General features: G+C 52.4%; 2 protein-coding genes across 2 annotated transcripts; both read right to left on the reverse strand.

The window, feature by feature from the left end:
- Window positions 1–4,855: 4,855 nt before the first annotated feature.
- On the reverse strand, window positions 4,856–8,702 carry KRT35 (keratin 35). Its single transcript, XM_060133183.1, is given in 10 exon segments — window positions 4,856–5,003; window positions 5,631–5,851; window positions 6,349–6,474; window positions 6,748–6,850; window positions 6,852–6,907; window positions 7,014–7,170; window positions 7,354–7,459; window positions 8,234–8,465; window positions 8,468–8,572; window positions 8,574–8,702. Coding segments are annotated over 10 exon segments (1,383 nt in total).
- Window positions 8,703–12,756: 4,054 nt separating this feature from the next.
- KRT36 (keratin 36) lies at window positions 12,757–16,569 on the reverse strand. The gene is made up of 7 exons (XM_060133182.1): window positions 16,081–16,569; window positions 15,304–15,386; window positions 14,887–15,043; window positions 14,165–14,326; window positions 13,938–14,063; window positions 13,549–13,770; window positions 12,757–13,160 (listed from the first exon to the last, which is right to left on the reverse strand). Exons 1-7 carry the CDS (start codon window positions 16,537–16,539, stop codon window positions 12,990–12,992), a joined length of 1,380 nt encoding a protein of 459 aa, XP_059989165.1. The 5' UTR covers window positions 16,540–16,569; the 3' UTR covers window positions 12,757–12,989.
- Window positions 16,570–21,385: the final 4,816 nt, after the last annotated feature.

Below are 21,385 nucleotides of genomic sequence, written 5' to 3' on the forward strand. Positions count from 1 at the left end.
TTATGCTAGAAGATCACCAGTCCCAGAGGAAGCTGCTCATTCATTCGTAATTTGGTTTCCAAGAAGGAGTTCCTTTCCTCATGAAAGAGGCCAAGCTTGTCATTTGGCTAAGGCAGGACTCTGGGCTCCCGTCATTGATGACCGGGCGAGCGCCTCAGGATACATCTTCAAAGGACCAGCTCCAGGCCCGGGCCCTCATTTCTAGGGTGGGGCTGCCAGGCCTGGCTCTGTGCTGCCAGTGGCATTGCCCCCTGCGGCCCCACCTGCTCTGTCCCTGAGAGAGGCCACAGTTCTGTGGGGCAGCGACCCCTCCTTTTAAGGAGATCATTCCCTGTGGGAAGAGGAGGCCCGGCCCCTTACGGAGGAAATGTGTGGGTGACGGAAGCTGCACCGATACTGGCAGTGGGGTGAATCCAGGGAGGAAAGAAAAAGAGCCTCTGAGTCTCATGAATGTGCATCATCTTCCTCCCAGGGGAAGGAAATAATATTAGGGAGGAGAGAACAAACTCAGCACAGCCTAAGAATCAGGGGCCTCCTTTCAACTGGATGCTACTGAGAAAGAGAGAGGTAAGGACCCCAGTCTTGGGAAAGGAAGTCAATGCCATGAATATCTCTGTGAGCAGATGCTCTATCTCGACCATCTCTGGATCCTCCCCTTCGTTTCTCACTGCTCCACGTACAGAGAGTTCGATTATTGTTGTTGAACAAGCTGGAACTGGCTCTGACCTCGCTTTCTGCAATGGGGGGGCTCACTCTGGGACCCCAGAGACAGGAGCAGAGTGAATCAGCTCCCTTGAGAAGTGACACTGCAGCTCTGGGATGAGCAAAGCCAGGAGACCAGGAGCAAGTGTCTCTGATTCTAGAAGCCACTGGGCACTTCTTAAGAAAGCAGCAGGTGAGACCAGTGGTTTTTAATCCTGCCTGTAATACTTGTGGGCTCACACACTTCGTGTTTACTATGGGTGTGTTATATAGCCACTTTTTATTTACACATCTTCTCAATATAATATTGAAGTATAAGTACTTTTCTTCTTTTTCATATATTTCTAGAAGAGTTGGTGAAGGGGCATGGAAGGAAAAATGCCGCCCAGTCCTATTCCCTGAAATGTGTTGCTTAAGAAAAGTCAAAATAGAGATGCTACCTTCTAACTAGCTGTGTGACCTTGGGAAAGTCACTCTACCTCTCTGGGCTTCAGTTCCCTCCTGCAAATTGAAAGCGTTAGATTAAATCTTCTCTCAGTTTGATTTCCTGCAATAACCATAAATTCCAGTTCTTTTGTCTGTATTAACTGTTTAGAGAGGACAGAAGGACGGGTGATGCAAACACCAACCACATGGAGTGAGACTCATCAGACCAGCCTTCAGAATCAGCACCAGCACTTTTTGAACGTGTACAAGTACCAGGTACTGTGCTGGATGCTTGGCATTAAATTGCCCATTTAATCCTTACCCTAAAAATATATAATTACACCTTGGAGATATTGCAGGTTCAGTTCCAGACTGTGGCAATCAAGCAAATATTGCACTAAAGCGAGTCACACAAATTTTTAGGTTTCCCAGTACATATAAAAGTTATGTCTACACTGTGCTGTAGTCTACTAAGTATTCAGTAGCATTATGTCTTTTAAAAATGTACAGAATTTAAAATGTTCATTGCAGCTCTATTTACAATAGCCAGGACATGGAAGCAACCTAAGTGTCCATCAACAGATGAATGGATAAAGAAGATGTGGCACATATATACAATGGAATATTACTCAGCCATAAAAAGGGATGAAACTGAGTTATTTGTAGTGAGGTGGATGGACCTAGAGACTGTCATACAGAGTCAGAAAGAGAAAAACAAATATGGTATGCTAACACATATATATGGAATCTAAAAAAAAAAAGAAAAAAATGGTCAGAAGAACCTAGGGGCAAGACGGGAATAAAGATGCAGACCTACTAGAGAATGGACTTGAGGATACGGTGAGGGGGAAGGGTAAGCTGGGGCAAAGTGAGAGAGTGGCATGGACATATATACAGTACCAAACGTAAAATAGCTAGCTAGTGGGAAGCAGCCGCATAGCACAGGGAGATCAACTCGGAGCTTTGTGACCACCTAGAGGGGTGGGATAGGGAGGGTGGGAGGGAGGGAGACGCAAGAGGGAAGAGATATGGGAACATATGTATATGTATAACTGATTCACTTTGTTATACAGCAGAAACTAACACACCATTGTAAAGCAATTATACTCCAATGAAGATGTTAAAAAAATAAGTAAATAAAATTTTTTTAAACATGTACAGAATTTAATTAAAAAATACTTTCTTGCTAAAAAATGCTAATCATCATCTGAGACTTCAGAAAGTCGTAGCAGTAACATCAAAGATCACTGATCACAGATCACCGTCACGAATATAATAATCATGAGAACGTTTGTGAGAATTACCAAAATGTGACACAGAGATACGCAGTGAGCAAATGCTATTGGAAAAATGGCGTCAATAGACTTGTTCAATGTAGGGTTGCCACAAACCTTCAATTTGTAAAACACGCGGTGTCTGTGAAGCACAATAAAGAAAAGCACGAGAAAATGAGGTCTGCCTACACTCATTATTGTAATAACGTGTAGTGGTGGTTCTCACAGCGTGGCCTCCTGACCAACAGCGTCAACATCACTCAGGAACACGTTAGAAAAGCGGTTTCTCAGGTCCATCCCAGACCAGCTGAATCAGGGACTCTGAGGGTGGGACCTAGCCATCCGTGTTTAACAAGTCCTCCAGGTGGGTTTGAGAACCACTGGGTGATAGGAGCATATATATCTTTTTTCTAAGTGTAATTTCCATTTCATTGTTTTTTCAGAGGACAGGATCTCTTCAGCCTTTAAGGAATTAGCTCTGCGGGTCTAAATCAGAAGGAAGCCAGAAATGAAAGTGGGGCAAGGAAAAGGTGGATGCCCATCCTCAGAGCAATCCTGGCGTCCTGCTGGAATGGAGCTAATGATAGTTACCAGTTTTCAGATGCTAAGCGTGTGCTCGGCAAAGCACCAGGGACCTTACAGCATGGCAAGTGTCCTGTTCTCTATTTCACTGATGAGGAAACTGAGACTCCCAAAGGGACTACCGCCTGTTAAAGCTCCCATAAGCAGTAAACGCTGGGGCTAGGATTTGAACCCAGCTCAGGCTGACCACATGCGGAGCCCATGTTCATTACACTAAGGCCACGACCCCCTTTAGCTGGCCTCCTTCCACCACTGAGGTAGGACAGGAGAGAGGCAGTGAGTGGACATCCTTCCTGTCCCATCCCAAGGCTTCCCTCAGACAAGGGTCAATCCCACCCCTGGCACCTGACACACTGCCTGGCCCAGGGAGGCACTTAGTAAAAGTTTGCTGAGTGAACTGAATGATCCTGAGAGAGACCATCATCTTCTTTAGGACCAAGGGGTTCCAAGAAGATGGGAGCTGAGGTGGTGCCGGGCACCAGGAGTGAGGGTGCTGGGAGAAACCAAAACTCCAGGCCTTCCTTTACGGGGGGTGGGAAAGGGGAGGATTCTAAAACTGAATCAAGGTGAACTCTACTGGGTGCTCTTAAGGGTTGGGGGTCTCAGGACTACCTGGTCAGCATCTTTCACCATCTGTTCTCCACCTGGAGCACTGTCACACTCTCTTGACGTCGCTGAAGCTCCTTAGCTGTGCTCTTGGCATCTCATGACGAGCATATGGCCATCTAGGGACAACCTGTCTTCCTTTCTATCTCAGAGTTTTCCCTTCATCCTTCTCCATTTCCCATTGGGATTGGTGGGGCTTTTGTCATTTGCCTGGTCTGTCGAGGAGGGACATTCTGGGCACAAGTGAGTCTTTGGTCCGAGATGCTGGGAGCTCCCACTTCCATGCGGAAATGCCTTGGGACCCAAAGGCACCATGCACCTCATCAGAGGTCAAGAGCACATGAGAACATGATGGGTCTCTTAAGAACAAGACTGTCTGGACTGTGGGTGGAAGTCACAGTGGCGGGCTCACTCTCCCATCTCCTCCTTTGGATGGGCTGTGGGTTTTAAGGGGGTTTGCTGAACTGGAAGGGCTGTGTGAAGAGGTTGAAGATATCACGCTTCTAAAAGCATGGGACTTTTATGGAGTCCCCTGGGTGTGGGATTCCGTACTGTTTCTCTTACAAGGACCACAGGCATGAGGCTAATGAAGTGGCCTAAAATGCTTCACATTATACCGATCTCAGCATTCATCATCCTCTCCTGGGGCCCCAGAGCGACCATATATACTAAGAGGGTAGTAGTAGGGGTCTGGTCACCTGTCACCTGTCACAACACTGGAATCTTGGAGAACGGTCTTAATCAGGAAAGCTGAGCTAAATGCTACACTGTAGACCTCTAACCACCCCAACTAGGGGCACAGGGACCCTGTCATCCTCAGGGTCATACATGGTCCAACCTCCCCCATTCATCTGCCCAAGAGTCACCCCTCCTCACCCAGCAGAGACGCAAACCAACAATATCAGAACAGAGCTGGTTAGGCATGGAGAACCAGAGCAAACGCTCTTTATTGTTCCTCCAACAGGAGCCTTCTGCTGCATTTCAGACCCCACCAAAACAGCACCCAGAAGGAAAACCTGGCCCAGGAGGCAGCCTGAGAACAGAGACCCTGACCTCCATTGAAATGATGAGCAGCTGAGGGCTTCAGGGTTGGCCAGCCTTAGTGACAGGCTTTGAGAAAGGTGAAGGTGTGGAAGCCTTCTCAGGGCCAGGCCTAGGCCTGGGCTCTGCACAAAGACAGGGGATTGGGCTTTAGGATTACGGTTGATTTGAGGCCAAGTCCGAGCCCTGGAGATAATGGCCTTGGCTTACTGGACTAGCCACTCTCAGAACCGGCCCCGCAGGCAGGGCACACAAATGGGGCGGGGGCTACAGGTGGTGCGGGCTGCACCAGGCCCACAGGAAGCCACAGGAAGACAGGGGACGCATGACTTGGAGGGCGAGTGCTCAGGGGCACACGGGTTACAGGGGAGCCTAGGAGAAAAAAAAGGCCAGAAGACTATAATTTTCCAGTTGCTGTTTTCAATAACCCGGAGCACCTTAAAAATCCCCCTCGTCCTGGAGTTCGGGGTTTGGGGGCATGGGCCACCCGTTCTCCTTGCTGGGCCCTGCAATAAGCCTTTCTCTGCTCCAGACGCCAATGCGTTGGTTTGTTTCGCCTCCCTGTGCGTCGGGCACACGCACTTGAGTTCAGTGACGGTTGTCAAAGAAAGAAGTAATTATGATATATCATGTCGTTCGGCTGTGAAAAATACAATGAAGTCATAATGATGAAAACTCTAAATATTGATTTAACTAAACGTGAAATACATATGAATAATCAATTACATTCAAGAATTAATTTAATAAATTTTTTTTGTTAATGAATGAAGAAGAAAAGAAAAAATACGCTAGTCCTGCCCCCTCATTTTACCAACGGGGAAACACAGGCCCAGAGGGAAAAGGGACTTGCCAGGGTTGCACGATAAATGTATAACAAGACCTGAACTAAAACCCAAGGCTCCTGATTCCAAATGCTGGGCTCTTCCCAGGCACCATGCTGTATCCCCAGAACTTTGTAGATCGTATTCAGAAGATGAGAGAGCGTGCAGGGATCCTCACTCGGAGTCCTCGCTCTCCAGCAGCCCCCGGTGTGTGTTGATCTCACACTCCAGCCAGGCCCGGACATCCAGCAGCACCCGGTACTCGTGGCTCTGCCGCTCCAGGTCACAGCGGATCTCCACCAGCTGGGCCTCCACGTTGGTGATCAGGCGCTGCATCTGGGCCAGCTGGGCGCTGTAGCGGGCCTCCATCTCTGCCAGGGTGGGTTCTAAAGCATCTCTCTGGGAGGGCAAGGACTGTATAGGGAGGAAAAAGGTTAGATGTCAGAGGAGGAGCGAGGAGGTCACGCCTGATCCATCTGAGTCTCAGTGAGGCCTCAGAATCCAGGAACGGGAGCTCAGAGAGTCACTCTGAGCGTGGATGAACCACAGCCAGATAGCTCATCTGAGATGAGCCAATTAGCCCCTGTAGCCTCCTGATCTATGAAGAGGAGCTCCCCTATTAATGAAATCTCTGAGTCACTGATAATTGTCCAGAATGAATCTGCTCACACGAATACAGGAGCTGCTGCTACCAGGACATGCTGGTGCTACAGGTCTCCTGTCCTTTACCCCTGGGACATTGGTGAATGGGGGCTGGGCCCTTATTCCCTCTTCTCTGCACAGAAAATCCCTGACACTCAAGAACTTGACCTTCTGGAACCTGCCATGTGGTCAGCAATAGAGGCTGGACTGCTAAGCTTGGTCCAGCAGCAGCCCCAAGCCAGCATCGGGCTCACCATGCTGTGCTGGGCCTGCAGCTGGATCTCCAGGGCATTGACCATGCATTTGAGCTCAGTGATCTCTGCCCAGCAGGACTGCAGCTGCTCCAAGCTGGACACCATCTGCTGGTTCAGCTCCTCGGTCTGAAACATACACACACAGGGACACTGGGGACTCAGCTTGAGAGATCGACAGAGGCCACTTAGGATCATGGGCCAGGTCCAGATCACCCAGTCTACCCCATTCATTTCACCCTTGGGGAAACTGTTGCTTTCAGGACAGCAACCTGCCCAAGGTGCACAGGGAGGTCAAAACAGAGCTGGGACCCAAACTCAGGCTTCCTGACTCACAGCCTCAAGGTCACTCTTGTGACCCATTCTATGTCTCTGTCACACTGACTGTTTCAATGTACCCACCTGGCTGTTGAACCAGTCGTCAGCATCCCAGTGGTTCTTCTCCACCAGGGCCTCGCACTGGCACCTCATCTCATCCAGAGCACAGTTCAGGTCCACAGGGGGCAGCGTCCACCTCGGCATTGAGTCTATCACCAAGCTGGCAGCACCGCGAATTCACTTCCTGTGGCACAGACCAGGGTCAGCACTAACTTTCCCAGAGGACTGACTCACTCATCCCCCTCCCCCATGCTCACGTGACCCCATGTTTACCTGCCCCCCATGCCCACCCCCTCATGGTTCTTCTTGAGGCTAAGCAGCTCCTCCTTTAGGGACTCCATCTGGGCCTCCAGGTCAGCCTTGCACAGGGTCAGATCAACCAGGATCCTACACAGGCCATTCATGTCTGACTCCACCAGCTGCCGTATGGACACCTCCATCTCGTACCTGGCAGGCGCATAACAGGGCGCCTAAAGCTGCTTTTCCTTTTTATATCTAAGTCAGATCCCACCCCAGACTGGCCTGGTGCTGTGTGTCCTGCCTTGTGCCTCAGGGACTCGATAACCAAAAGTCTGAGCACCACCCATGTCCAGCTCTACCAGCCCCCAACCAATGAGCGAGTGGGACAACTCACTTGGTCCTAAGTCATCTGCAGCCAGCTTGGCGTTGTCCATCTGCACCACCAGCCTGGCATTCTCTGCCTTGGTGCACAGGGTCAGGGGAAATAAAGAAGTGACTTCAGTGAGAGAAAGGGCATTCTTCTGGCAGGAGCTCCCCAAAGCTGGTGCAGGCTGCCTCTGAAGGAAGAGGGTCACCCATCCCTGGGCTCTTGGCACTGAGACTCCGTGGAGCCTTACGGGCATGCTGTAGGGATCAGAGCAGGTGACCCCTAAGGTCCCTACCAATGCAGAGCATCTCTCACCTGGGTTAGAGAGAGAGAAATGCTGCAGGAAAGGCCTGGCACGGCGGTTTCCTCCTGTCTTCCTATCTCCCAGGACTACAGGGGGTTCACGGCAGGTTATTACCAAGAGCATACTCTGTCATTCCCTGGACACAAATGGTCCCTCTCAGGAGTCAGCTAGGACTTTCTGGGAATGCGGGCTGGGCAAGAAGGAAACTTCTGACAGGCTCTCCCTTCCCTGAGTTAGTTATAGGAGACCTGGTCTGCACCAAACACATCAACCCTGATCCCCTCCCCTTAAAAAAAAAAAAAAAAAAAAAAATTAAAACTCAGAGAGGTGGCTTGTGGTACTGAAGTTCTCACGACCGGTTAATTCATAGAGCCTGTATTCAAGCTCTGGCTCCGCTAACGGCCCCCTGGGTCACCTTGAATAACCAGCCCGAGCCTCAGTGTTCTTATCTGTAAAATGGCCTCATGATACCTCCCTCATAAGATTATTGAGAGGAGCAAATAGGCCACCCATGTGACCAGGCTTTGTGACCTCTGAAGTGTCCCGTGGGAGCAGGGTTGCCAGGCCAGTGCTGCTAGCACCAGGCTCCTACTCTGAACCCCTCACCTTCTGCTGGAGCTCCTCGATGGTCCGGAAGCGGGACTGGTAGTCGGGGCACACAAGGGGATCTTGTTGCTGGCTCCGCTCCCGGATGCGGCTCTCCAGCTCCGCGCTGTCCCGCTTCGGCTGCCGCACCTTCTCCAGGTAGCTGGCCAGCCGGTCGTTCGGGAACCGCATGGTCTCCTTCCCGTTGCCGGTAAGGATGCCCTCCCGGACCCAGCCCCCTCCCCCTCCATGCTGTAGCTGCTGGCAAAGCCTCCGGAGGGGAGACAGCTGGCAGCCCTGCAGCCGCTCCTGCCCAGCCCAGCTGAGCGGGCAGAGAGACTCCAGGCCCCCCCGGGACGGGCCGGGGAGCTTGCAGGAGCTGCTGGAGTACATCGTGGACACGCGAACCGAGTCCCCACCGGCCCCTCCCGGGACCTTGAGAGGCCCCGACAAGAAGCTGGCCTTGAGGCATTTGGAAGCCATGGCTTCGGCGGCACAAGGGATCAATCTCCGAGACCAGATGCCCCCAGTGCAGAGAGGCAGCTCCTCACCCCGAGTTTATATCTCTGCCCCGGTGGGTGTTGGCCTTTACAAAGTGTTTTCTCCTCATCAAAGTTAATACCACTTTCTATCAGAGCCCCTCATTAACCTGTTACTTAGCTTCCCGTGAACATCTCCCGGCCTCGTAAAAACGGAGCCCCGTTGGACCGGTGGCTACGTCGAGACTCATCTGCGCCCCCCTGTGTCTCCGGGAGGACCAAGTCCCCATCTGTGCTTCAAAGGGGCCTGTGGTCAGCACCCAGCCCTCAGCCGCCTGGCTAAGAAGTGTGGGAGTCCAGCCACCATCTTTTTTTTTTTTTTAAATCAAGGGTGATATTATTATTATTATTATTATTATTATTATTTATGGCTGTGTTGGGTCTTCGTTTCTGTGCGAGGGCTTTCTCTAGTTGTGGCAAGCGGGGGCCACTCTTCATCGCGGTGCACGGGCTTCTCACTATCGCAGCCTCTCTTGTTGCGGAGCACAGGCTCCAGACGCGCAGGCTCAGTAGCTGTGGCTCACGGGCCCAGTTGCTCCGCGGCATGTGGGATCCTCCCAGACCAGGGCGCAAACCCGTGTCCCCTGCATTGGCAGGCAGACTCCCAACCACTGTGCCACCAGGGAAGCCCCCAGCCACCGTCTTGACTTTCTCCAGCATAGTCTCCTTTGATGAGCCCAAGGGAGTAGAGGAGGCCTCGGGCTGGCTCCTGGGAGATCGACGAGCAAGCCTGGTTGTTGCAGGAAGCTGGGGGCCTCGCACCTAGGGAGACACAGAAGACTCTAGAATGGCCAGGGAAATAGGGCCATGGTGACCAACTATCCCGGTTTCCCCATATTCTGGTTTCAGTGATAAAGCCCCATATACCGGGGAACCCCTCAGTCCTGGGCAAAATGGGACAGCTGGTCACCCCAGATACAGCAGAGCCTCGAGGGACACATCCCCGCTCCCTTTCTTGCCAGGAAATCTCCTCTAATGAAACTTCAAAGCTTTTGCACAGCAAAGGAAACCATAAAGAAGACGCAAAGACAACCCTCAGAATAGGAGAAAATATTTGCCAACGAAGCAACTGACAAAGGATTAATCTCCAAAATATACAGGCAGCTCGTGCAGCTCAATATCAAAAAAACTAACAACCCAATCCAAAATGGGCAGAAGACCTAAAGAGACATTTCTCCAAAGAAGATATACAGATGGCCAACAAACACATGAAAGGATGCTCAACATCACTATTCATTAGAGAAATGCAAATCAAAACTACAGGAGGTACCACCCCACACCGGTCAGAATGGCCATTATCAAAATATCTAGAAACAATAAATGTTGGAGAGGGTGTGGAGAAAAGGGAACCCTCTTGCACTGTTGGTGGGAATGTAAGTTGATACAGCCACTGTGGAGAACAGTATGGAGGTTCCTTTAAAAACTAAAAATAGAGCTACCATATGACCCAGCAATCCCACTACTGGGCATATACCCTGAGAAAACCATAATTCAAAAAGAGTCATGTACCACAATGCTCATTGCCGCTCTATTTACAATAGCCAGGACATGGAAGCAACCTAAGTGTCCATCGACAGATGAATGGATAAAGAAGATGTGGCACATATATACAATGGAATATTACTCAGCCACAAAAAGAAACGAAATTGAGTTATTTGTAGTGAGGTGGATGGACCTAGAGTCTGTCATACAGAGTAAAGTAAATTAGAAAGAGAAAAACAAATACCATATGCTGACATATATATATGGAATCTAAGAAAATAAAAATGGTTCTGATGAACCCACAGGCAGGACAGGAATAAAGACAGAGACGTAGAGAATGGACTTGAGGACACGGGGGGGAAGGGTAAGCTGGGTCGAAGAGAGAGAGTGACATTGACATATATACACTACCAAATGTGAAATGGTTAGCTAGTGGGAAGCAGCTGTATAGCACAGGGAGATCAGCTCAGTGCTTTGCGACCACCTAGAGGGGTGGGATAGGGATGGTGGGAGGGAGATGCAAGAGGGAGGGGATACGGGGATATACGTGTGCATATAGCTGATTCACTTTGTTATACAACAGAAACTAACACAAGATTGTAAAGCAATTATACTCCAATAAAGATGTTAAAAAAAAAAAAGAGCAGGGGTTCCTTAACCAACACAGATGCTCTGAACAACTGGATAAAAAGGTAGAGAAAGCTGCATAAATAAAGCACCTACCACACACAGGCTGTTTGAATGCATGTGCTGAGACTGTGAATGCACTCGGCAAGCTGTAGAACGCACATAAACAGGGAACACACCGCGTGGTTCGAGGAGCTGACAGCCTGATTGTCAGGTCACAAGCCTGCACCACCGTCTGCTGTTTCCACGCAGGAGCCAGGCAGCTGGAACAGTGGCCAGAACAGAGGCTCAGCCCACTGCCCAGCCCCTGCCTATTTCTATGGAGGGGCACCCTGGGGTGTGGTGCGCTCTGCGCATGCCCGGCCTCCCACCTCTCTTCTGAACCTCTGCCAGAGCCGGAGCTGCAGACCTCAGACCCCAGAGCAGGAGTGCGGAGCACAGAGAGCGGCAGGGCAGGGCTGAGACCACGTGGACTGGCCCTGCTGCCCGGCCTCTTGCCCCAAAGCCAAGCAGGTCTGAGGTTGAGCCCTTTGGGCTCAGCTCTGAGGGTGCTGCTGGAGGGCAGTATTGGCCCCACCAGCGTCCTGCTGTGTAACCAAGCAAAGAGCTTGGGCCCGCCTGCTGGGCTTTCCCATTCCCCACTCTCCGCCCTGGGACTCTTCATTTAATACCAGCGCTCATAGCTACCACTTCCGGGCACTGTGCACGCATTGGAGCCTCCCCCACCCCCATTTTACAGATGCACCAGCTGGACCAGAGAGGTCACGTGATGTGGTTAGGGTGCACAGCCAGGCTCAGCACCAGCTGCTCCAGCCCGCCCGAGCGCTTCTTCCCCTGAGGTCCAAGATGTGTTTGCTGCACCTCTGGCTTGTCAAGCAGGTTGAAGATTCATGTTTAGCACCAACTACCTGGTGACATAGACAGAACCAGGTCTTTCCCATGGGTCTTGGACTCAAGTAAGAGCCCAGAGGTAGAGAAAAGAGGGAAGGGGGTCGGGGAGAGACAGAGACAGAGAATCTGTGCGCTGGGAAGAGTGCCCAAGTTAGAGTCAGAAGAGCTGAGCAATGGCCTCATCCTCATCACTCACCGCTGTGTGGCCTGGGGCAAGTCACTGCCCTCTCTGGGCCTATATTCTCAACTGAAGAATGAGGTAGGGGGACAAAGGAGGCATGGGGCCCTCAGACTTCTCACAGGCCATGCTTCTCTGATCAGAGGGGCGTCCAGGCTGAGCCATGCCCAGATGAGCATGGCTCAGCCAGTGGAATCTGAGGCACTCTGAACTCTGCTCCACAGTGAGGTCTGGCTGTCCCCTCCCCCTTCCCCACTTCACTGTCCCTGCCGCCCTTCACTTCAGCCCTGTGTCCAGTGTTAGGGATGTGGGTTCACCCAACCTTCCCACCTGCATCTCCCAGCTCACACAACTCCCCTCCCTGGAGTGGTTGGCCCAGGCTGGCTGCTTGGAGTTTGCCTCTCTGGGTGGCATCCCCTCTCCTAAACTGTCCCCAGTGTCAGGCCTGGAGGTGGCCAGCGAGGTGACAGGAGCTAGACAAGGGAGGAGACACTGAAGGGAAGAGAGAACCACCAGACCAGGCAGGGCTACCGAGGAGGACGGCTTGGGAGCCTTTGCCTCTCCTGGGGCCGCCCCAGGTGGTCCCCATGGGCAGAGTCAAGCCTGTAGGCTATTGGCCAGCAGCCATCGGATTAGGTCAGCGTCTGTTCTCATGGTCCAGGCCCTAGGGTATCCCTGTTATGAAATAGTTTGAATCATTCTGTCACATCTTACCACTCAGAACCAGAGGAGACAGACCTGAAACCAAAATCCACACCTTCGCAGCAAGCCCAGATCAAACACCCCCAGTAACTAACCACAGAAGATCGACAGAGGCAAGTTTGCTTTACCAAGAGAACACACTTTATTGGGTAAATTTCCAGGGAAACCTAGTTTTACAAAGCATAGAAGCAGTAAAGGTCAGAAATACAGTCCAAGAAGTATTTTAGGTAGAAAAATCTGTTGAGCAGGGAGTGCCTCTAGGGAAGGGAGGGGGGATCTTTTAGAGCCGGGACCCAGAGGGGTGTCCTCCTTCCTGTGGGCCAGGGCCTGCCCCTTGGGCTGGGCAGCTGGTTACAGCGGCTGCACTTGCTTCCTGCTGGAAATGACTTTCCCATCTCTGATCTCCTCCGTGATGGTGCAGATCTGCGTGCTGATCTGGGGAGCCGGGGCGCAGGGCACACTTGGGATGTAAGGAACTATAACGGCAGGCTTGCATTCCGTGGCACAAGGGCGGGCAGGCAGCTTGAGGAAATGAGATCATACAAGGGTGTTTGGCATTGGCCATTGGACTGACATTTGCGTTAAACGTAAACAGGGGTCAAGTGAGACAGGTGGGTGACAATGACAAAGGGCTCAGACAGTGCCTCTGAAATCCCCAAGGGCTGCAGGGATGAAGACCAGAAACTCCCAGCCAAAAACAATGGTTGGAGAAGTACCATGAATGGGGCTGACTTGTCCCCCTGCAAAAGCCCAAAGCCCAGGGCTGGAAGGAATCTCTCTGAAGGTGCTTTGATTAATCCCCCTTCATCTGTGCAATAACCACCCTAGGACTGATGCCCTCCACCGCGGCACTGAGGGTTGGGTCCAAGTGAGCCCTTTCCACAAGCCGGGACCTCCGGAACCCACTCACCTGCACTCTTTCTCCCTCCAGCAGGCAGCGGTAGGTGGCGATCTCCGACTCCAGGCGGGCCTTGACGTCCAGGAGGACCTTGTACTCCTGACTCTGCCGCCCCAGGTCACAGCGGATCTCAGACAACTGAGCCTCCACGTTGCCGATCAGGCACTGCATCTGAGCCAGCTGGGAGCTGTAGCAGCCCTCGGTCTCCACCCGGGTGGATTCCAGGGAATTCCGCTGCAGTGGGAAAGAGGAAGCACTCCCAATGTGAGGGAATCCCACCCAGAGACCCACAGCCCTGCGTATCTGGGTACCACTTGCGATCACACCCCGTGATAACCGAGGCTGGTGGATCAGGGTACCTGCCACGAGCTTGGCCAGCCACTCAGGCAGGGGCCACTCACCATGTTGTGCTGGGCCTGCAGCTCGATTTCCAGGGCATTGACGGTGCGTCCCAGCTCAATGATCTCTTTCTGGCAGCACTGCAGCTGCTCCGAGCCGGACACCACTTGCTGGTTCAGCTTGTCAGTCTGAAAAGCATGAGAGGACCCAGAGCATGGTCAGAGCAAGTGAAGCTACTGTCAAGGGTGACCCCTCCCCAGGAGCTTGTCCTGGGCTGGCCCAAACCCACCTGGGTGTTGAACCAGGCCTCCAAGTCTCTGCGGTTATTTTCCACCAGGGTCTCATACTGGCATCTGATCTCATCCAGGATCTTGTTGAGATCCACTGGCGGGGCAGCATCCACCTCCACATTCAGCCTGTCCCCAAGTTGGCATCGAAGTTTGTTGATTTCCTGCAGAAAGGAGGCAAGATGGCATAAGGCTGTGAAAAGGATGCTGGATGAGGGTTCGACTGACCTGGGTAAAAACCCTCCTCCTTCAGTTGCCAGCTGTGTGACATTAAGCAGGATACTTAACCTCTCTGAGCTTCAGCCTCCGCGTGCACCTCTACCTGCCTCCTCAGAGGATTTGGGAGAGTAAAGTGAGACAATGCAAACACCAGGCAAATAGAATCATTATCAGGCACTACCTTCCAAATGGAGATTTAGTGTCATGGGCAGGAGTCTGGGATCTGTGTGACATTAGGCAAGTGACTTAACCTCTCTGTGCCTCAGTTTTCTCATCTGTAAAATGGAGCTTGTAATAGTATATGACTCCTGGGATTATCGTGAGAATGGCATGAAGTGAGAATGAAATGCAAAGTGCTTCGTATAGTTCCTGGCACACAGTGGGCCATCAGTAAATGTCAGCTGGGGTTACTGTGGAGGTGGTTGTCATAGTTTTACACCCAAGGGTCAGCAGTGGCTCCCTGCTGGATGGAAAACATCGAGGGGGTGCGTGGCATCAACCTCACCTCCTCGTGGTTCTTCTTGAGACACATCAGCTCCTCCTTCAGGGACTCCACCTGCATCTCCAGGTCGGCCTTGCACAGAGCCAGTTCGTCCAGCGTACAGCACAGTCCCTTGGTGTCAGCCTCCACCAGCTGCCGCATGCCCAGCTCCGTCTCGTACCTGCACGCAGAGAGCCCTGCTGAGTCTACAGCAAAGCAGCCATGCACAGGCAGGGCCCACTGCCCTGCTGACCAGCTGCAGTGGCTGATTTGGGGTCAGCAGCACTGCGGTCCTTTCCCTTCACCCGAAAGGGATCCAGGAGCGATGTCACATTTCCCACGTACGGCTCCATCTGGCCTCACTCCCACTCACCAGCTCTCAGAGGCGGGGGACAGAGGCAAGGGAGCAGCACAGAAACATTCCTAGATCAGGCCACTCACTTGGTTCGGAAGTCGTCAGCAGCCAGCTTGGCATTGTCAATTTGCAGGAACATCCTGGCATTGTCAGCCTTGCTCAGCAGGATCTGGGGAACAGGGGGTGTCCCATGAGCTGGGGAAGGCCCAGCAGTGCGGGGACAGGTGGGGAGGGGACAGCCCAACTTTCGGATGCCATGCTTCTAAGTACCACCAGCACCTTTGGCATTTCCAGCCCTGAACATCCTGAGCCCAGGTGTAGAAGGAGCATCATTCCTGGGAGGGGCATCAAAGGGATGTCAGTGGCCCTCAGTCCTGACATCCGCAGCCCCAAAGTGGCCCAGTGGGTGAGTGGAGAGAACCAGGCCGACCTGGATTCAGGTTCTGCATCCAACAGCAACAGGCTATGGGATCTCGGGCAAGTTGCTGCACCTCCCTAAGATTCAACTTCCGCATCTGTTAGCTGGGTCCAGTAATATCCATCTCTTTAAGATGAGGGATAAACAAGCGAAAGGATAGGAAGCTGTCAGGCACAGCGCTTGTGTCCAGTAGGGGCTCGGTGCATGTGACTGCCCTATCTATAGCTAAGACAGCGGAGGGAGGGGAGGAATGGCTGGATTGGAGGGGAGGTTACAAGCAGCAGAGAGGTCTGGGTCCCCCAAGAAACCAAGACCCTAGAGAGAAAAGCTGGCCCTGATAGGAGAGAGAATCCCCTAAGAGCTACAGTCCCATCTGTAGTGGGACGAGACAGACCCCTCCCAGGGTTTGGGCTGCTGGGCTGGAGAAGGGCCAGGTCCCAGTTACCTTCTGCTGGAGCTCCTCAATGGTCTTGAAGAAGCACTGGTAGTCTGGTCTGATGTACGGCGTCTGGGACTTGTACCACTCCCGGATGCGGCTCTCCAGCTCCGCGTTGTCCCGCTCCAGCTGGCGCACCTTCTCCAGGTAGCTGGCCAGCCGGCCGTTCAGGAGATGCATGGTCTCCTTCTCGTTGCCGTTGAAGGAGCCCTCGCAGAACCAACCCCCGCTCCCAGTAAAGTCGGAGCAGGGGAACCCAGAGGACGGGCAGGAACGAGGCAAGCAACTCCCAAGGCCGGAGAGGCCCAGCCTGACGGAGGAGGCTGACCCCCCAACACCAGGAAGGCAAGAGACTCTGCAGGATCCCACAGGGCGGACACAGGACACCTGAGAGACACCACCTGTGGTGCCACAGAGGCCTTTGATGGATCCAGAGGAGAAGATCGGAGAGCAGAGCTGGGTGGCCATGGCGCTAGCAGAGGAGGTTGCAGCTTAGCAAGGAGCTCAGGTTCTGACTCTCATGGCCTCTCTGGGGCATTTATATACACTTTCCGTGGGGTGTTGCCATGTTACTCTTGGGAAAGCCTGTTCCCATTCCAGGAAGTTAGTCTCATTAAAATGTGATTTTTTGCTACCCATCCAAATTCCTTGCCTTATAAAAAAAAAAAAAATTAGTTTGCTAAGTCAGGACTCTAAGCTGTTGTCATTTCCTAGCAGAATACGAATTTTATTGCCTCCTCAAAGTTCTTGCACCAGATCCCATGAATCAGAAGTGGCCTCACAAATGACATGTGGTACCTGCCCTGTCTGCACGCTTTTCCCGAGGAGCCAGGTATTTGTCACCGCTGTCCACTACCCCAACCCCCCTCGTAGCTGCTCACCTCTGCCTGGGCCCCTGGGATGGTGAGAAGGGAGCAAAGGGAACTAAAATTCATGGAGCAGTCATCATGTGCCAGGCTTGTAGTTATTTCATTCACACCTCACAACAGTCCTGAGAGGTGCTCAATATTATTTCCCTTTCACCAGTGTGGAGAGTGAAGCTGAGAATGGTAGAAAGAAAAAGAAAGAAAGAAACAAAGAAAGAAACAAAGAAAGAAAGAAACAAAGAAAGAAAGAGGGAGGGAGGGAGGGAGAGAGGGAGGAAGGAAGGAAGGAAGGAAGGAAGGAAGGAAGGAAGGAAAGAAGGAAGCAAGGAAGAGAGAGAGAAAGAAAGAAGGGAGGGGGGCAGGTAGAAAAAGAAAGAAAGAGGGAGGGAAAGCTTGCTTGAGATGAACAGGCAGTGAGTACAGATCTTGGATCTGAAACCAGGACTCTCAGACCCCAAATCCCATGCCCTTGTCCCACTGCTTCTGCCATACAACCAAGGTCAAGTGCAGGCACCCAGAATTTCGAGACAGAATTTCGAGAACCTAGGAGACCTAGGTTCAAACCCTGGCTCTGTGATGAGGTACCCTGTGATGCTGAGCACATCACTCCCTCCCAGGCATCCTCAGGGTCCTCACTGGGACAGGACAGATCATCAGCCTGCCCCGCCTGCTTCACACAGATGCGAGGAGAGTCAAACCAGGCCAGAAGTAAAAGTGTTTTAAAACCCATCGGGTGCCGTAGAAAACTTGGTTGGGCTAAGAGGACTTAGCCTTTGATGATGGTTTACGGCTGTGGCTGGCAAAGGGTCGTGGCTGCTTTGGAGGGAAGTTTCCTTTGTGACCCCCAATTTCCTGAACCTAAGGGGGTAAAACCAGGACCCTGGACACCCCACGGGTGCCTAAACAGGTTACAGAAACAGTCAATGCAGCAGACCCTTTGGACAGGGAAGGGAGGAACAGATGACACACTGCCAGAGAGTTAAGCAAGCCAGGAGGAGAGCCTGAGAATTAAGGACCAAAGGTAAATTCCGTCTTCCACCCTCAAAGTGGGATTTCCCAAGGCTTGAGCAACCTGCTCACTCTTCGCCCACACAGACACACACAGCAAGGCTGGCATTTACAGAAGCATTTATGTGCTTCTGAAGTTGTAATTTACCAACCTCTTAAAACGCATTATAGGGCTTCCCCGCTGGCGCAGTGGTTGAGAATCCGCCTGCCAATGCAGCGGACACGGGTTCGAGCCCTGGTCCGGGAAGATCCCACATGCTGCAGAGCAACTAAGCTCGTGTGCCACAACTACCGAGCCCGTGCTCTAGAGCCCATGAGCCACAACTACTGAGCCCACGTGCCGCAACTACTGAAGCCCGCGTGCCTAGAGCCCATGCTCCACAATGAGAGAAGCCACTGCAATGAGAAGCCGGCGCACCGCAATGAAGAGTAGCCCCGGCTCGCCGCAACTAGAGAAAAGCCCGTGCGCAGCAACAAAGACCCAACACAGCCAAAAATAAATAAATAAATAAAATTAAAAAACACACACACACACACATTATAAGCTTCTCTCTGAAATTACTCAGGAGGGTTGGCTGTGGTGCACACACCTTGCCCAGTTCAGTGGACACCTCAACAGGAGGCCCGAGAGCCACCTGATGGGCTCCCCGGGGTGCACAAGCCATGCGGCCCCTCTTAGGAGGGACAGCCGGGGCATCAGGCCTCCAGAGCTCCACTACCTCAGCAATGGTTCCTTATGGCTGCCCATCCGCCCTGCTTTCCCTGCAGGCCTAGGATGGGGCTGTCTTGAGGCTTCTCAACCTCGGCCCTGTGGACATCGCAGACTATGTCATTCCCTGCGCGGCGGCTCCCTGTGCATCGTGAAGTGTCAGCAGCATCTCTGAACTTTACCGCCAGATGCCAGTAGCAACCTCCTGCCCCAGGCGTGACAACCAAAAATGTCTCCAGAAGCTGCCACGTGTCCCCTGGGTGGCAAAACTGCCCCCAGTTGAGACCCACTGGGCCATCAGGACAGGGAGATCTCCTGTAAGCGCCTCCTTTGTTTTCTAGGACAACTAGTGCAGAGTCTGGCTGTCACTGTAGGGCCCGTTCAGGCAAGTCCTTAATGCACCCATGATCCAACTCACTTCCTTTGTGACACAGCGTGCTCGCCCTGAGGGTACCACCTCCTAGGCCCCTGACACGGCTTTTCTCTCTTTGGGGTCTCTGGCTGCTGGAATCTGAAGTTAACGTTCTCATTTTCTTTTTTTCTTTTTTTTTTAATCCCTCCGCTGTGCAATCTGTATCTGAAGCTGATTCTAAGTTTCTCTCAGGGCAATTGAGTGAGCAGCTCTCTGCTGCTTCGGCTGTGTCCTGTCACTCAGTACGTACCTCCAGAGGGCCACTGTGGGCCAGAGTCCAGACAGGTGTCTCCAAGTCTGTGAAGAGAGGCACGTACCTCTTCTGGAGCGAGTGACAAGCTGGCCAGAGAAGGTCTTTCGGTCGCCCTTGGTCCCCTGCCTTTCTCCGTGGTGTAGACTGCAAGGCCACCTGGAGGGAAGTGTGGTAGGGGGGCCTCATGGAAGGAATTCCTCTGCTCTCTTTCACCTCAGAAGCCTGGACCACCACGGGATGAACTGAGGCCCGAGAGGAACAAACGCTCTTCCTGTATCAGAGGAGAGAACCCAGGTTTCATAGGGCTGCTCACCTCCCGAGGCAGCTCAGCCCACCCCCACCCATGGTAGCCCTGGAGAAAATCCACCTGCTCAGCGTTAAGTACGTCAGGGGTACCCAGGCATCAGGTTTTATTTCAAAATAGGGTCCTATTCTGAGACCATCCTTTCTAACATGAATCAAAAATACACTGGGCTAAGAGTCAGGGGACCTGGACTCCAGGCCGACCTCTGCCTCACTCTGTTTGAGCCTCAACTACTCTGGGCCCCAGAGCCCCATTCTGAACAGGAAGGGCCTGGACAGGGTGAGCTCAAGGCCCTTGCATCTCAGACATAGGATTTAAGGCCCAAATGTTTCCCATGGAGCCGGCCAGGAGTCACCTGGACGTGTCTGTGACTCACCCACCATCAGCCACTGTCCCTTCTCTGTCACTGACCACAGGACAAAGTGGAGTTATGGAGGTTCAGCCTGTGACACGGTTGGGTTTTCTCTTCTTTGCGGTCCCCATGGAACTCAGTCTCCCTTTGCCTCTAGGTCTACTGTATGGCTGTTAGCATAACGCCATCTTGGGCCCTTCCCGTTCCTCCTGTCCTTCTGCTGACCCTACCCAGGACTGTACTGGGCAGTAAATCACTTCTCTATCATCAAGGACTTTGTAGTTAATAGATATTGTCTAATAATCATTAGGACCGGGTGGCCTCTGTGATCTGTTAGTCCCCAAACAATGATGAAAACCTTCCATGACATATTCCCGGCATCCATGAGACTAGTTACCCATTCATAAATCTTGACTCAGGAATGCACGTTCCGTCTCCAAGCTCCTATCCCCATACCCTAAGTTAACTATAAAGTTGTCCCAATGGCGCCTCGGTGGTGCGGAGTACAGCTGCAGGTGCTTCCAGATCGCTGTCAGCCCCATCCCACCCTGTGAGTAATAAACTGATCCCACGGATTAGGTGGAGCTGTCCGCCTCGCTTTTGGTCTCAAGATGCCTTCTCGGTTCGGTGGGCACTTATCCTTCCCGCTATCCTCTGACATCCTCCAACACCTGCACACCAGGAAAACGCAACCTCTCGGCTTCCTCCTAGCCTCCCTCCATAGGCAGAGGCCACATGAGTCCACCTCCCAAGGCTGGTCCCTAGAAGGGTCCATTTGGAGGTGCAGTGTCACCAGGACATTAGTCAGTCATCCCAGCATGTCCAGGCTGAAATGATATCTCTGGCCAACTGAGCCAACTAAGACTTGGCTTTGCAGAAGAAGGGCTTAGAAAGTATCGGGCAGGGCAGCAGGGGCCCTGGGCCTGGACTCAGCCAGACCTTGCTTGGTTCGAGCTCCTTAATTCCTTCAAGTCTCCTTTTTCCCAAAAGTTGAGTGGAGCTTATAATGCCATATTCACAGGATTGTGACAACTAAGTTGAAACGTGCTTGATAAACAGGAACTCACTTCACAGATTTAAGAGATCAAAACTCTTCTTAATGGAGTTCCCTGGTGGTTAGGATGCCAGGTTTTCACTGCTGTGGCCCGGGTTCAATCCCTGGTTGGGAAACTGAGACCCCATGAGTCGCATGGCGCAGACAAAAAAAAAATCTTCTTACAGCCCATGTAGTCTGAGCCCCAGCTGAATGCTATCTCCAGGGCACAGACTGCTCACCCAGGTTTCATGGGGTGCTGATGTGGAGGCCTAACCCAGCCGTGCAAGGAAAGACAGCTGCTCAAAGAGGTTGTAGCTGGGACTGTGTCCAGAACTGCAGGGGCCCTAGACTGTATCCAGGACTCTCTGGCCTCT

This window comes from Lagenorhynchus albirostris, chromosome 20 (genome assembly GCF_949774975.1).
Source record: "Lagenorhynchus albirostris chromosome 20, mLagAlb1.1, whole genome shotgun sequence".
In the NCBI taxonomy this organism is placed as follows: domain Eukaryota; kingdom Metazoa; phylum Chordata; class Mammalia; order Artiodactyla; family Delphinidae; genus Lagenorhynchus; species Lagenorhynchus albirostris.